Raw genomic sequence first — 16,029 nt, 5'->3', positions numbered from 1 at the left:
ATACATGCTACTAAAAATATAGAAAACTATGGAGAATAATACAAAAGTCAAATAATCTTATCACCTAGATAAAACTGCAATTAACTCTTGGTGTATGCATTGCCAGAATTTTCTATGCATAGATGTCGATACAGGTATAGAAATTATATTTTCTACAAAAATGATCAAGCTATACACGTTCTATTATTCAAGCTCCTTATCCTACCCAACAGTGTACCACAGATGCAGTTTCATATCTATATATACTGCACATGTCTGCATCACTTTAACGACTGTAATGGTCTAGTCAATTATGAACTATTAAAGTAGAGTTAAACTTTTAGGCCTCGATTCCTGGATGTTGTACAGAGAAATGAGCAATCTATCAATGAAATGCCTCTCAAATCAAGGACTGAATGATTGAGAAAGATGTATTCAATGACCAGTTACTGTAGTTAATTCTTTTGTCCTGGGAGAAATATGCAACTACAGTTACTTCATACCAGTTAAAATAAGCAAAGCTTGAAGAATTTATTTAAAATTCTGTAAAATTTAATCAAAAGGAAACTCACCCAAAAAAAAAAAAAAAAACTCATAATGCAGATAAACACAAAATTCCTACTCAAACACAATACATAGTAAATAATTATTTATAACAATATTCTTTTCTTCCTCTATTAGTTTTCCCTTTTTATGTTTTCCCTTTTCAAGATCTCTCTACTACTCTCTTTCAACAATTGTTTACAGACTTACAGCCAGCAAACCCCCAACTTATATTTTTTCTCTATTGATTCTCTCCAGCAAAAACCAACTAAATATCTTTTAACACTAAATTCAGTTCTTGATAAACAATAAATAGCCAATGATAAATTATTGCACTTACCATGCGTCTTCAAATAAAATAAAAATACAAACATGTACTTCCTGGGAGATAACATTTTAAAAACTTTTAGAAGCGAATAGGTTCATAGACAAAATTTATTTCATTAAGCTCTATTCACTATTCCATATTAAACAATGCAGCCTGAGGGACTCACACAAATAACTTCAATTTTACTTTAGTTCTTTTATGTTTTTCTAAGAGGTAATGCAAGGGAAAGAAACTACCTTTTAAAGGGAATGGACTTTATTCTGCAATTTTTCTGTGATACCTCTTTACACAGATTGAAACAGCACATACATGCACACACACACACACACACACACACACACACACACACAGGAAAGATGTACTAGATGGTGTGTGTATTAACTGGCCTTGGCCTGCTTCTGCCAACTCAATGGCACGTTTTCTCTCAAGCTTTTCACAAACAAGTACAGTGCTTCTTTGATGTTTGATGTGGGATGGTCGTATTCTCCAAGCAAACTCTGCAGGTATCTGCTGTTGAAATACTTCAATCTGTTCAAGAAGCAAATAAAATACAAATTCCACCAACTGATTGCCACCTTTAGAACTTTTTTATTCTAGTCAGATGGTCCCAGACCTGGTTCATAGACTGCCTATTCCTAATTTACTTCGTTGAAATTTAATCTGTGGTAGGGAGAGAAAATACACATAGTAAATTCCAATTTAATTTCAAATATGTGCTTAAGAAGTAATTAAATATTTATGTTTATCCCACTAGAACCAATCAGATGAAGAGAAAACACACCATGGAGAAGAAACCTTTGCACCAAAGACAGAAATATTGACCAAGCAGGGTCTACATTTCAGAGAAAGCTATGAAAGAAGAGGGCACTTCATACAATTACTTTCAAAGAATAGGGGGAAAATTGCATACCTTTGTTAAAGGTTTCCTTAAGGAACCCAAATTAAAACTACACAATAAACTCAAAAATTAAAGAGAAATCATGTTAATGCACAGCTTCATAACACTTGAGTGAAAATGTTCAACTAAATATAGATTTATGACCCATAACTTATATTTTCTTTTTTTAAAAAAAGAATGCTCTGTAGTATAAAGACTTTATTGAGGTTTACTTCTTTTGTAAATTTTTACATGTTAAAAGGGATACTTTGATGCTCTAAAGATCTGATGACTTTTAGACTCTGAGCTCAAGCTGTCAACCTGAAATATGCTAGGAAGATAATAGGTGACAACATTAGGCTCAGAAAAAAAAGACACACACACACACACTAACAAAAATGAAAAACCAGTGTAGAACATTACAATAGCAATTGGTACCTGTGGGGGAAAAAACACTGAATCTAGAAATTTATGGGGCTTAATAGAGGTTATACTTTAAGGGAGGAGCATATTTATGTAGAAAAATGAGAGCAAGGGGAAGCGGAAGGAAAGGAGATAACCTAAATTTGTACAACAATGAAGTTTTCAAGGATTGTGTGGCTATACCACAGATAAAAGTCTTACCATGTAAAACCCCACGGAACATGCTCAAACAGAAAGTTAAGTCATTAGCCCAAAATCTCTGTTATAAAATTTTTAAAAATTGTTTTGCTGTTTGACTTAAGAAAGACAAAATAATGCCTATAAATACTCCCATTCTTGATGTGTATATGTTCCTCATAATGAAAAATATGCATCAAAATCAAACACTTGGAAAAGGTCTATTTTGTTAGATTGTTTGCATTTATAATTAGGGTAGAGGAATCTATTATTTATCAGAGTTTACAATAAAATTGCTTTGGGAAAGACAATTATCTTAATTTCTCTCGGTTTTCTGACCTTATAATTCACCTTATAAGACACCTCTTCTAGAAGATGACATCAAAGGATGCCTACAAATTATCAAGTCTAGCACTTGTTCCAAGTGTTTGCTGCTAAAACTAGATCTTGTATTTTATGCAGTTCCTGTCAGGAATGTAGGGAGAAGCAACAGATGTTCATATATATTGGTATCAGGGTACTTAGAAATAAACTATAATTTAATAAAAATTAAACATTTGAATTTAAATACAGGACTGACTTTAGTATCAGCACACAAAAATGTCTTTTTTATAATTCACTGTCACTCATTTATTCATTCAAATATATTTATTAGGTACCTGCTCTGTAATTTAACAAGATAAACAAGATCTCTACCATCATGCATTTATATTTTAGTAGGAGAGAAACACAAAGTAAAAATAATATATTTTTATAATGATTATTTTTTAATTAAAAATTAAAAAATTAATAAACAAGATAAGCATTAGAATATCAGAGTTATGTGTTCTTCAGAGAATTACAGTCCACTAATATAGAGAATGATTGAGAAGTGAGGGGAAATCTCTCTGAGGAGACAAAATTAAACTAAAACTTGAATGACAAGAAAATTCTGGGCATTAAAGGATCATGTAGAGCATCCCAGGCACAAGAACATGCACAAGAACATTATGCAAAGGCTTTAAGGTGGAAATGGGTTGTAATCAATGTGTTGAAGAAACAGACAGAATGACAATATGGCTGAAGGGTAGTAAATGACAGGGAGAATCATATGAGATGAGGCAAGAAAGCGTAGTAGCCAGTTGGTATAGTGCTTTGTAAACAAGGTAAAAGTTTGGATATTTTTAAGTGGCAAAATATTAGAAGGTTTACATTGGATAGTAATATGATTTGACGTAAACTCCCTGTCTCTGTATTTGTGCATAATATTCTCAAGAGAAAGAGATGGCCAGAAATTTTATGGCACACTATTTTAGTTTTAGAGTCTGGATTTTATATCAGTCATGTCTCTCCTGGTGAGGGAAAGAAAAAGAAAGATTTCTGCCTTTGTTTTTAGCTGTCATCTTTTTAATGTCATATGGACGAATAAAGCTCAACTATTGCCAACAGAAACAAGAAAAATAAACAGACACATTTGTTTCTTTTTTTTCTATATATATACACAGGTATACTTTTGGCAAGTCCTCACTTGTCTTTCCAGTAATATTGTCCCCAATGTCCTGATATATCTTCTATCCCAGCCAGCAACTGATCAAAGAACTGCAACAGAACAAAACATGTGTCTAAATATATAGCATGTATGAGGAACTTGGTCAATTACTATCAAATAAAAAGATACATTGAAGGCATTTTCAATATTGTTGATTTCATCTGATTTGCTTATTTTTTAAACTTAAGCTTTTTTCAGGGTAGTCGTAAAAAGAGGCATCTACATCTGTATGTAAGGATATTGGCAATATCTCTAGTATAAGCATTTAAAATGCTCTATTTAAAATTGAAAATGGCTTGGCATGGTGGCTCACTTCTGTAATCCCAGCACTTTGGAAGGCTGAGACAGGAGGATGGCTTGAACCCAGGGGTTCGAGACCGGCCTGGGCAACATGAGGAGACCCCATGTCTACAAAAAATTTTCACAAAATTAACTAAGAATGGTGGTGCATGCCTGTAGTCTCAGCTACAGGGGAGTCTGAGCTGGGATGGGAGGATTGCATGAGCCCAGGAGGTTGAGGCTGCAGTGAGTAGTGATAGTACCACTGCACTCCAGCCTGGGCAACAGACCCTGTCTCAAGAGTAAATAAATAAATATAAAATTACAAATTTACATATTAATCATAATTATGTGATGGATTTATTCATCTACTGAAGATCTGGGCTTGGTACCATGGAAGAAACAAAACAATTCAACGGCATGGTCTCTGTCTTTGAACCAAACTGGAGAGGCAAGACAAAAAGTAGATAGAGATCAAGTTCAAACTTGGCATGTGTATATGTACAAGTGCAACAAGAAAAGGCAAATTTAGCAAAGAAGCAGGAAAAGGTAGAGTAAGAGAAGGCTAATATTAAAGTGTGTACTGTGAGACTGGCCCTGATGAAATGGGATTGTGTATGGTAAAAATAAATCATTTCGTGTAATATGAAGAGCATGAGTAAAATGTATGGGAGAAAATAAGGAATTTATAAGAGATTTATGCAAAAGAAGGTTGGATAGATATGGGCCAAGGGTAGGGAAAAGGGAAAAATTGACAAAGGGCTTCAAATATTAACCTTAACATAAAACTTTGATGTGCTATAACATCACAGAAGATGCATAACTTATATCTACTCATGAAGAAACAATCAATAAATCCAACTTGAGTTATTTTCTCCAAAACAACTTGCATGTACTCTTCAAAAATGCCAAAGTCATAAAAGGCAATGAAAAGTGAAAAATAGTTTTATATTAAAGGTAATTTAAAAATATGACAACTGGATGTACTACATGATCATGGATCAGGAGAAAAATACCACTAAAACTTGGGGGACATTTGGCAAAATTTAAAATATGAAAATATGTTAGCTAACACCATTTTATCAATTTAACCTTTGTGCATTTGATAGATTGTGATTATGTACTAGAATGGCCTTTTTTGAAAATATTAATGGATTAAGAAATATTAAAGCATGAATAGTCAGGATATCTGCAATTCAGTCTCAAATAATTCAGCAAATGACAATAATATGTATATATGTACAAGACTCTCGCTCTGTTACCCAGGCTGGAGTGCAGTGATATGATCTTGGCTCACTGCAACCTCCTCCTCTCAGGTTCAAGAGACTCTCCTGCTTCAGCCTCCCCAGTAGCTGGTATTACAGGCATGCACCACCACGCCAGGCCAATTTTTGTATTTTAATAGAGAAGGGTTTTCGCCATGTTGGTCAGGCTGTTCTCAAATTCCTGGTCTCAAGTAATCCATTCACCTCAGCCTCCCAAAGTGCTGGAATTACAGGCGTGAGCCACAGTGCCCAGCTTGTTTTTGAAATTCTATAGCCTTGATATTTTAAAAAATAATATGTTGGAAAAAATAAAGTTTGATATGGTTCTAAAAATTTGTTAAATAAATTATTTCCTATAATTTATATATGTATTATATTATATATGTTTTGCAGTCATTAAAGTCAGTTTTCATATAGCAGGAATAGGACAGTAAAACTGAATTTCCCTCTAATTAACCTAAAGAAGTCATTCAATTATAATAAAAACAACAGATTCCTTTTTACAACTTGAGCAATCAAATATTAATATTTGAGAAAAAGGATATAAAGAGTTGCATTAGCCATGCTTATAAGTACACAGTCTTAGACATATTATTATTAATAAAACTTACATGTTCTACAAGTAGAAAACCAGTATATGTAGTGAAAATGTGTCCCAGAAAATTATGAACTATGCCAAAATGATGTTAGAAGCAGAACAGTCTTTGAGTGCTCATCTCTTCTTTGATTAAAATACCCAGTTTTTTTAATATCAGTAAGTCAAAGCGTATGTTGAAATCAATCTTGTTTACATTTAACACTTTGTTGTTATATTCTGTAATAGCCCACATATTATAACCAACATTTTAAATTCTATTTATATAAAAAGTTTAAATAACTGATATAAATTTTACTTTCAAATTTCTATGACCCCTCCTTGCTTCTAATGTAGAAAGAAGGCATTTTCCTTTCAATTCTGGGTACTTCTGAAACCCTACTTCAAAGAGCATATTTTGTAATTTAACTGTTGAAATCTTTATCAGTCCTCAATGATTGAGATGGTATTAAAAGCTCAACCAAGCACTAACATATCCCAAGAAAAAATTCCCAATTACATATTGGCCACATAGGTGAGTTTATAAGCAATCGCTTTATAATAATAAATGAAATAATGTTACTGAAATAAGGTAGCCTAGAATTAAGAATTAGTAAAGAAACCAAAAGTGCTTGTAATAAAAATTTGATGAATTGATGGGTGCTGACGAGTTGATGGGTGCAGCACACCAACATGGCACAAGTATATATATGTAACAAACCTGCACGCTATGCACATGTACCCTAGAACTTAAAGTATAATTAAAAAAATAATAATAATAATAGCACAGAAAAAGTCTTATTAAAAAGACTGAACAAGTTAAATCTTGCACATTAGACATATAATAAATATTAAATTCTTTTTAGCAAGAAAGCCAGTTGGCCAACAGAGAAAGATAGGGCAGGACTAGTTAGAGAAGCAAGTCTTGGGATTTGTGCACTCTGAGAATGAGTAACTGAGGCAGTTAGATTTCTTCCCATTGCTGGTTGCCGGACTTTACATTTTACTCTTGGCATAGGACCTGAAATGGTGACCCTTGTAGCTGTAGTAGAATCCTGTGACCCTTACCTATGAGCTCAAGGAAAGTTAGGAAGTCCTGTACAAGTGAAATGTTGTACTTCTTATCCTCATAATGCAGAATAATTGCATGTTCAGGAGAATAAAGGCAATAACTTTGTGAAACAGCCTGCTCTGAGATCTCTGATTATAGGAAAGGAACAGGAAAGCCCTCCAGGGTGTAGAACCTGGGCCGCCCTAGTCTGAGACATGCTTTTTTGAATTTTGAACACAGTACAAAAAAGGATGTAATATGTCTCATTAATAATTTTTTATATTGACTGCACATTGAAATAATACTTTGAACATATTGTGTTGAATAAAATACATTATTAGAATCAAAAAATAAATAAAAATTTGAAATGAAAACATTCATAATTCATGATTGTTCAACCTAGATAGGCCTTTGGAGATCATGTCAACAACCATTTTAATTTACTGATTAGGAAATCAAAGCCACAAAAAAGTTAAAAGGTGCCCCCAAGATAATATGGGAAGCTGTATAGTAATAGAGCAAAGGCTAGAATACGGATTCTTGGTGTTCTTACTGCCTCATCATCTAAACTTGTTTCTCAGTTTTTCAAATTGCAGATGGATGCAAAATAACAAATACCTATTTGGAAGCTGGATAGTTATGCCTCCTTTTATTAGGAGAAAAACCCAAGTATAGTAAGACCAAATATGTAAGAATTAGTTCTGCTCAATGAGATCACCTACATAATATACAGACAGCTTACCTTAATGAGAATTTGTTCACTAGTCATTGGAGAGGTCTCTCTTCTTTTCACATCTAGTAAGTGAACGAGAGAATGGACCGTCAGTCCATACAAAATGACAAAGCAAAAAACCACATCTCTTTCTTACCAAATTAGTACTTAAATATGTCCCTGGTGTGGGGGGCGTGTGCGTGTGTGTGGGTGTGTGTGTGTGTGTATTGTGTATTTTAATCTGGAAATGATCAGAATGGAACTTAGAACATTACAGTGAAGTCCTAATAAGGGAAAAGGAGTCAGGCTGGTGGGATCAGAGGACAGAAAAAAGAAAAAGTAGATCAGCCAGAAGTCTGGTTTTCTTCATGGTCCAGGACATATAGCCCTCCTACACAAATAATTCACAATTTTTCTGCACCTAGCTATCACCAGACACCTTGGCTGATAGAAAAATGCAATTCAGCTCACTGTTACCTTGGCGTTATCATTACAGTATGCAGTCTTCTCTGGCATAAGTACCATTCCATAAAATCTCCAGCAAGCTTTTGTCTCTTTGCTGTCAGCTCCTCTCTTTCTGGTCTTCCCACTGCTTTCTTGCAACATATTTTCCTACTTTCTCTAATAAATCTCCCTTTCCTTACCTACAACTGTATTGGTAAATTCCTTTACCACCCCCATCACCCATCTCAGATAGTCGCTACCCACGATAATTATCTTAAAATTCAAAGGGATTGCTCAACATAAACTAATGCCAAAGGAAAGTGCTGTGATTTTTTTTTTCTCACAGAGATCAATGGGAATATATATATATTCCCATATATTCCCATCAATGGGAATATATATATATATAAAACAAAAACTCTAGGTAGGATAAAATATAAAATAAAAGTTTACCACTATGTTTCAAAAATAGAAGTTATTAAATCACAGAGCCAAAATGCTGTAAGAGATTTTCATTTTAATCTCTTCCAATCTCCTCAGGCATATCATTTTGTCCTTATTATTCATTATATATCAAAATGGGATTACACCCCTAAAGGTATGCTACTTTAAATTTGTCTTAAGGATGGAAGATGGCCGAATAGGAACAGCTCCAGTCTCCAACTCCCAGCGCGAGCAACACAGAAGACCGGTGATTTCTGCATTTTCAACTGAGGTACTGGGGTCATCTCACTAGGGAGAGCGGGACAATCGGTGCTGGTCAGCTGCTACAGCCCGACCAGCGAGAGCTGAAGCAGGGCGAGGCATCACGTCACCTGGGAAGCATAAGGGGGAAGGGAATCCCTTTTCCTAGCCAGGGGAACTGAGACACACAACACCTGGAAAATCCGGTAACTCCCACCCCAATACTGTGCTTTAATCAAACGGGCACACCAGGAGAATATATTCCACACCTGGCCGGGAGGGTCCCACACCAAGGAGCCTCCCTCATTGCTAACACAGCAGTCTGTGATCTAACAGAAACAGCAGCAGCAAGGCTGGGGGAGGGGCGCCCCCCATTGCTGAGGCTTAAGTAGGTAAACAAAGCCGCTGGGAAGCTCGAACTGGGTGGAGCTCACAGCAGCACAAGGAAACCTGCCTGTCTCTGTAGACTCCACCTCTGGGGACAGGGCTCAGATAAAAAACAACAATAAAAAAGCAGCAGAACCTCTGCAGAAGCAAACAACTCTGTCTGACAGCTTTGAAGAGAGCAGTGGATCTCCCAACACGGAGGTGGAGATCTGAGAAGGGACACACTGCCTGCTCAAGTGGGTCCCTGACCCCTGAGTAGCCTAACTGGGAGACATCCCCCACCAGGGGCAGTCTGGCACCCCACAACTCACAGCGTGGAGTACACCCCTGAGAGGAAGCTTCCAAAGTAAGAATCAGACAGGTACACTCGCTGTTCAGCAATATTCTATCTTCCGCAACCTCTGCTGCTGAAACCCAGGCAAACAGGGTCTGGAGTGGACCTCAAGCAATCTCCAACAGAACTACAGCTGAGGGTCCTGACTGTCAGAAGGAAAATTATCAAACAGGAAGGACACCTATACCAAAATCCCATCAGTACGTCACCATCATCAAAGACCAGAGACAGATAAAACCACAAAGATGGGGAAGAAGCACGGCAGAAAAGATGAAAATTCAAAAACTAAGAGCGCATCTCCCCCTGCAAAGGAGCGCAGCCCATCGACAGCAATGGATCAAAGCTGGTCAGAGAATGACTTTGACGAAATGAGAGAAGAAGGCTTCAGTCCATCAAACTTCTCAGAGCTAAAGGAGGAGTTACGTACCCAGTGCAAAGAAACTAAAAATCTTGAAAAAAGAGTGAAATAATTGACAGCTAGACTAATTAATGCAGAGAAGGTCATAAACGAAATGACAGAGATGAAAACCATGACACGAGAAATACGTGACAAATGCACAAGCTTCAGTAACCGACTCGATCAACTGGAAGAAAGAGTATCAGCGATTGAGGATCAAATGAATGAAATGAAGAGAGAAGAGAAACCAAAAGAAAAAAGAAGAAAAAGAAATGAACAAACCCTGCAAGAAGTATGGGATTATGTAAAAAGACCAAATCTACGTCCGATAGGGGTGCCTGAAAGTGAGGGGGAAAATGGAACCAAGTTGGAAAACACTCTTCAGGAGATCATCCAGGAGAACTTCCCCAACCTAGTAGGGCAGGCCAATATTCAAATTCAGGAAATACAGAGAACACCACAAAGATACTCCTCGAGAAGAGCAACTCCAAGACACATAATTGCCAGATTCACCAAAGTTGAAATGAAGGAAAAAATCTTCAGGGCAGCCAGAGAGAAAGGTCGGGTTAGCCACAAAGGGAAGCCCATCAGACTAACAGCAGATCTCTCAGCAGAAACTCTACAAGCCAGAAGAGAGTGGAGGCCAATATTCAACGTTCTTAAAGAAAAGAATTTTAAACCCAGAATTTCATATCCACCCAAACTAAGTTTCATAAGTGAAGGAGAAATAAAATCCTTTACAGATAAGCAAATGCTTAGAGATTTTGTCACCACCAGGCCTGCCTTACAAGAGACCCTGAAGGAGGCACTAAACATGGAAAGGAACAACCGGTACCAGCCATTGCAAAAACATGCCAAAATGTAAAGACCATCGAGGCTAGGAAGAAACTGCATCAATTAACGAGCAAAATAACCAGTTAATACCATAATGGCAGGATCAGGTTCACACATAACAATATTAACCTTCAATGTAAATGGACTAAATGCTCCAATTAAAAGACACAGACTGGCAAACTGGATAAAGAGTCAAGACCGATCAGTCTGTTGCATTCAGGAGACCCATCTCACATGCAGAGACACACATAGGCTCAAAATAAAGGGATGGAGGAATATCTACCAAGCAAATGGAGAACAAAAAAAAGCAGGGGTTGCAATCCTAGTCTCTCATAAAACAGACTTTAAACCATCAAAGATCAAAAGAGACAAAGAAGGCCATTACATAATGGTAAAGGGATCAATTCAACAGGAAGAGCTAACTATCCTAAATATATATGTACCCAATACAGGAGCACCCAGATTCATAAAGCTAGTCCTTAGAGTCTTCCAAAGAGACTTAGACTCCCATACAATAATAATGGGAGACTTCAACACTCCACGGTCAACAATAGACAGATCAACGAGAAAGAAAGTTAACAAGGATATCCAGGAATTGAACTCATCTCTGCACCAAGCGGACCTAATAGACATCCATAGAACTCTCCACCCCAAATCAACAGAATATACATTCTTCTCAGCACCACATCACACTTATTCCAAAATTGACCACATAATTGGAAGTAAAGCATTCCTCAGCAAATGTAAAAGAACAGAAATTATAACAAACTGTCTCTCAGACCACAGTGCAATCAAGCTAGAACTCAGGACTAAGAAACTCAATCAAAACCGCCCAACTACATGGAAACTGAACAACCTGCTCCTGAATGACAACTGGGTACATAATAAAATGAAAGCAGAAATAAAGATGTTCTTTGAAACCAATGAGAACTAAGATACAACATACCAGAATCTCTGGGACACATTTAAAGCAGTGTGTAGAGGGAAATTTATAGCACTAAATGCCCACAAGAGAAAGCAGGAAAGATCTAAAATGGACACTCTAACATCACATTTTAAAGAACTAGAGAGGCAAGAGCAAACACATTCAAAAGCTAGCAGAAGGCAAGAAATAACTAAGATCAGAGCAGAACTGAAGGAGATAGAGACACAAAAAACCCTCCAAAAAATCAATGAATCCAGGGGTTGGTTTTTTGAAAAGATCAACAAAATTGACAGACTGCTAGCAAGACTAATAAAGAAGAAAAGAGAGAGGATTCAATAGACGCAATAAAAAATGATAAAGGGGATATCACCACCGACCCCACAGAAATACAAACTACCATCAGAGAATACTATAAACACCTCTATGCAAATCAACTAGAAAATCTAGAAGAAATGGATAATTTCCTGGACACTTACACTCTCCCAAGACTAAACCAGGAAGAAGTTGAATCCCTGAATAGACCAATAGCAGGCTCTGAAATTGAGGCAATAATTAATAGCCTACCCACCAAAAAACGTCCAGGACCAGATGTACTCACAGCTGAATTCTACCAGAGGTACAAGGAGAAGCTGGTAGCATTCCTTCTGAAACTATTCCAATCAATAGAAAAAAAGGGAATCCTCTCTAACTCATTTGATGAGGCCAACATCATCCTGATACCAAAGCCTGGCAGAGACAAAACAAAAAAAGAGAATTTTAGACCAATATCCCTGATGAACATCGATGCAAAAATCCTCAATAAAATAGTGGCAAACGGGATTCAGCAGCACATCAAAAAGCGTATCCACCATGATCAAGTGGGCTTCATCCCTGGGATGCAAGGCTGGTTCAACATTCGCAAATCAATAAACGTAATCCAGCATATAAACAGAACCAAAGACAAGAACCACATGATTATCTCAATAGATGCAGAAAAGGCTTTTGACAAAATTCAACAGCCCTTCATGCTAAAAACGCTCAATAAATTCGGTATTGATGGAATGTACATCAAAATAATAAGAGCTATTTACGACAAACCCACAGCTAATATCATAGTGAATGGGCAAAAACTGGAAAAATTCCCTTTGAAAACTGGCACAAGACAGGGATGCCCTCTCTCACCACTCCTATTCAACATAGTGTTGGAAGTTCTGGCTAGGGCAATCAGGCAAGAAAAGGAAATCAAGGGTATTCAGTTAGGAAAAGAAGAAGTCAAATTGTCCCTGTTTGCAGATGACATGATTGTATATTTAGAAAACCCCATTGTCTCAGCCCAAAATCTCCTTAAGCTGATAAGCAACTTCAGCAAAGTCTAAGGATACAAAATCAATGTGCAAAAATCACAAGCATTCTTATACACCAGTAACAGACAAATAGAGAGCAAAATCAGGAATGAACTTCCATTCGCAATTGCTTCAAAGAGAATAAAATACCTAGGAATCCAACTTACAAGGGATGTAAAGGACCTCTTCAAGGAGAACTACAAACCACTGCTCAGTGAAATCAAAGAGGAGACAAACAAATGGAAGAACATACCATGCTCATGGATAGGAAGAATCAATATTGTGAAAATGGCCATACTGCCCAAGGTTATTTATAGATTCAATGCCATCCCCATCAAGCTACCAATGAGTTTCTTCACAGAATTGGAAAAAACTGCTTTAGAGTTCATATGGAACCAAAAAAGAGCCCGCATTTCCAAGACAATCCTAAGTCAAAAGGACAAAGCTGGAGGCGTCACGCTACCTGACTTCAAACTGTACTACAAGGCTACAGTAACCAAAACAGCATGGTACTGGTACCAAAACAGAGATATAGACCAATGGAACAGAACAGAGTCCTCAGAAATAACACCACACATCTCCAGCCATCTGATCTTTGACAAACCTGAGAGAAACAAGAAATGGGGAAAGGATTCCCTATTTAATAAATGGTGCTGGGAAAATTGGCTAGCCATAAGTAGAAAGCTGAAACTGGATCCTTTCCTTACCCCTTATACGAAGATTAATTCAAGATGGATTAGAGACTTAAATGTTAGACCTAATACCATAAAAACCCTAGAAGACAATCTAGGTAGTACCATTCAGGACATAGGCATGGGCAAGGACTTCATGTCTAAAACACCAAAAGCAACGGCAGCAAAAGCCAAAATTGACAAATGGGATCTAATTAAACTAAAGAGCTTCTGCACAGCAAAAGAAACTACCATCAGAGTGAACAGGCAACCTATAGAATGGGAGAATATTTTTGCAATCTACTCATCTGACAAAGGGCTAATATCCAGAATCTACAAAGAACTCAAACAAATATACAAGAAAAAAACAAACAACCCCAATAAAAAGTGGGGAAAGGGTATGAACAGACATTTCTCAAAAGAAGACATTCATACAGCCAACAGACACATGAAAAAATGCTCATCATCACTCGCCATCAGAGATATTCAAATCAAAACTACAATGAGATACCATCTCACACCAGTTAGAATGGCAATCATTAAAAAGTCAGGAAACAACAGGTGTTGGAGAGGATGTGGAGAAATAGGAACACTTTTACACTGTTGGTGGGATTGTAAACTAGTTCAACCATTATGGAAAACAGTATGGCAATTCCTCAGGGATCTAGAACTAAATGTACCATATGACCCAGCCATCCCACTACTGGGTATATACCCAAAGGATTATAAATTATTCTACTACAAAGACACATGCACACGTATGTTTATTGTGGCACTATTCACAATAGCAAAGACTTGGAATCAACCCAAATGTCCATCTGTGACAGACTGGATTAAGAAAATGTGGCACATATACACCATGGAATACTATGCAGCCATAAAAAAGGATGAGTTTGCGTCCTTTGTAGGGACATGGATGCTTCTGGAAACCATCATTCTTAGCTCACTATCACAAGAACTGAAAACCAAACACCGCATGTTCTCACTCATAGGTGGGAATTGAACAATGAGATCACTTGGACTGGGGAAGGGGAACATCACACACCGGGGCCTATTATGGGGAGGGGGGGGGAGGGATTGCATTGGGAGTTATACATGATATAAATGATGAATTGATGGGTGCTGACAAGTTGATGGGTGTAGCACACCAACATGGCACAAGTATACATATGTAACAAACCTGCATGTTATGCACATGTACCCTAGAACTTAAAGTATAATAATAAAAAAAAAGAAAAAATTAATAAATAAATAAATAAAAATAAATTTGTCTTAAGGATGACGACAAAAGAAGCAAACATTTAATATTAATAGCCATTCATTAAGTTTTGCCACAAGATTTATTGAGCATGTATTACGTGCCAGATTCTATATTAGGCATTGGGGTTACAATGGGGAACTAAAGTCGAATGGGTCCAGAAGCTTATAAGTCTTATAACGTAGTGTAATGTCTCAGGGAAGTTGCTATTAATGAAATAATTACATTAATGAGCAAATAAATACAAACTGAGTAAGTGTTCTGAAGGAAATAAAGCAATTTTATGAGAAAGCAATACATTTTAAATTGAAGGTTAAGTAAAGTTTTCTCTAAGGAAGTGACACTTGAGCTAAGATCTGAAGGATGAGTGACATTAACTACATGAAGGGGAATAAACCATTTTAGGCTGATGGAGTAGGATTGGTAAGGCTTTATGGTAGGAGAAGGCATGACACATTAGAGCAACTAAAATCCCTTTGTGGCTAGGTTGTAGAGTACATGAGGATTATATTATTAACAGAACTGAAGAGATAGGCTGGTTAGACTGCATAAAGCTTATCAGGTCATGTTATTTTTTAATTTACTGTTTACTAAGACTAATGCTTAGCAAAAAGTAAAGAAAGTAGATAAAGTATTTCAGCCTTTGTTTTTAGTTGACGTCCTTTTAATGACATGTGGATGGATAGTTGAATAAATTCAACTATCTCCAACACAAATATACAGAAAAATAAAACTGAAATGGTTTGATCAGATTTTTTTCAAAAAGATCACCCTAGCTGCAGTGTTTTAAAAATGTGTTGAAAATAAGCCATAATGAATATGAGAAAAATATTTAGGAGGCCATTTTAGTATCCCAGGTAAGAGATGGTGATACATTGGGCACGAATAATGGCAGAGGAGATATAGAAGAAATTGACTTAGTGACCAAATTAACATAGAGGTAGGCAGTGTGACAGAGCGAGAGGTATAAAGATGATGCTAAGATTTCATATTTGAGCAAATGAGTAGGAGGTGGTAAAACTAACCTAGCTGACGTA

At 36.7% G+C, this 16,029-nt stretch overlaps 1 protein-coding gene across 4 annotated transcripts in view; it reads right to left on the bottom strand.

Annotated features, from left to right (window-relative positions):
• Positions 1-1,015: 1,015 nt before the first annotated feature.
• Positions 1,016-16,029, bottom strand: part of LOC115898760 (sodium/hydrogen exchanger 2-like) — a 141,239-nt gene continuing 126,225 nt past the window's right edge. For 3 of the 4 annotated variants that reach the window (XM_030934627.1, XM_030934628.1, XM_030934626.1), the window contains 3 exons: positions 7,767-7,819; positions 3,835-3,905; positions 1,016-1,378 (listed from right to left, as the gene is read on the bottom strand). In XM_030934627.1, coding sequence (XP_030790487.1) covers positions 1,228-1,378; positions 3,835-3,905; positions 7,767-7,819 — 275 coding nt within the window. In that variant the 3' untranslated portion in view covers positions 1,016-1,227. Of the gene's footprint in view, positions 1,379-3,834; positions 3,906-7,766; positions 7,820-12,339; positions 12,399-16,029 lie in introns of those variants that run through there. The other variant, XM_030934629.1, reaches the window with a different exon arrangement.

Source organism: Rhinopithecus roxellana, chromosome 7 (assembly GCF_007565055.1).
Source record: "Rhinopithecus roxellana isolate Shanxi Qingling chromosome 7, ASM756505v1, whole genome shotgun sequence".
Taxonomy (NCBI): domain Eukaryota; kingdom Metazoa; phylum Chordata; class Mammalia; order Primates; family Cercopithecidae; genus Rhinopithecus; species Rhinopithecus roxellana.
Note: the sequence above shows the minus strand (reverse complement) of the source record. Positions and strands in the feature narration are given on the sequence as shown.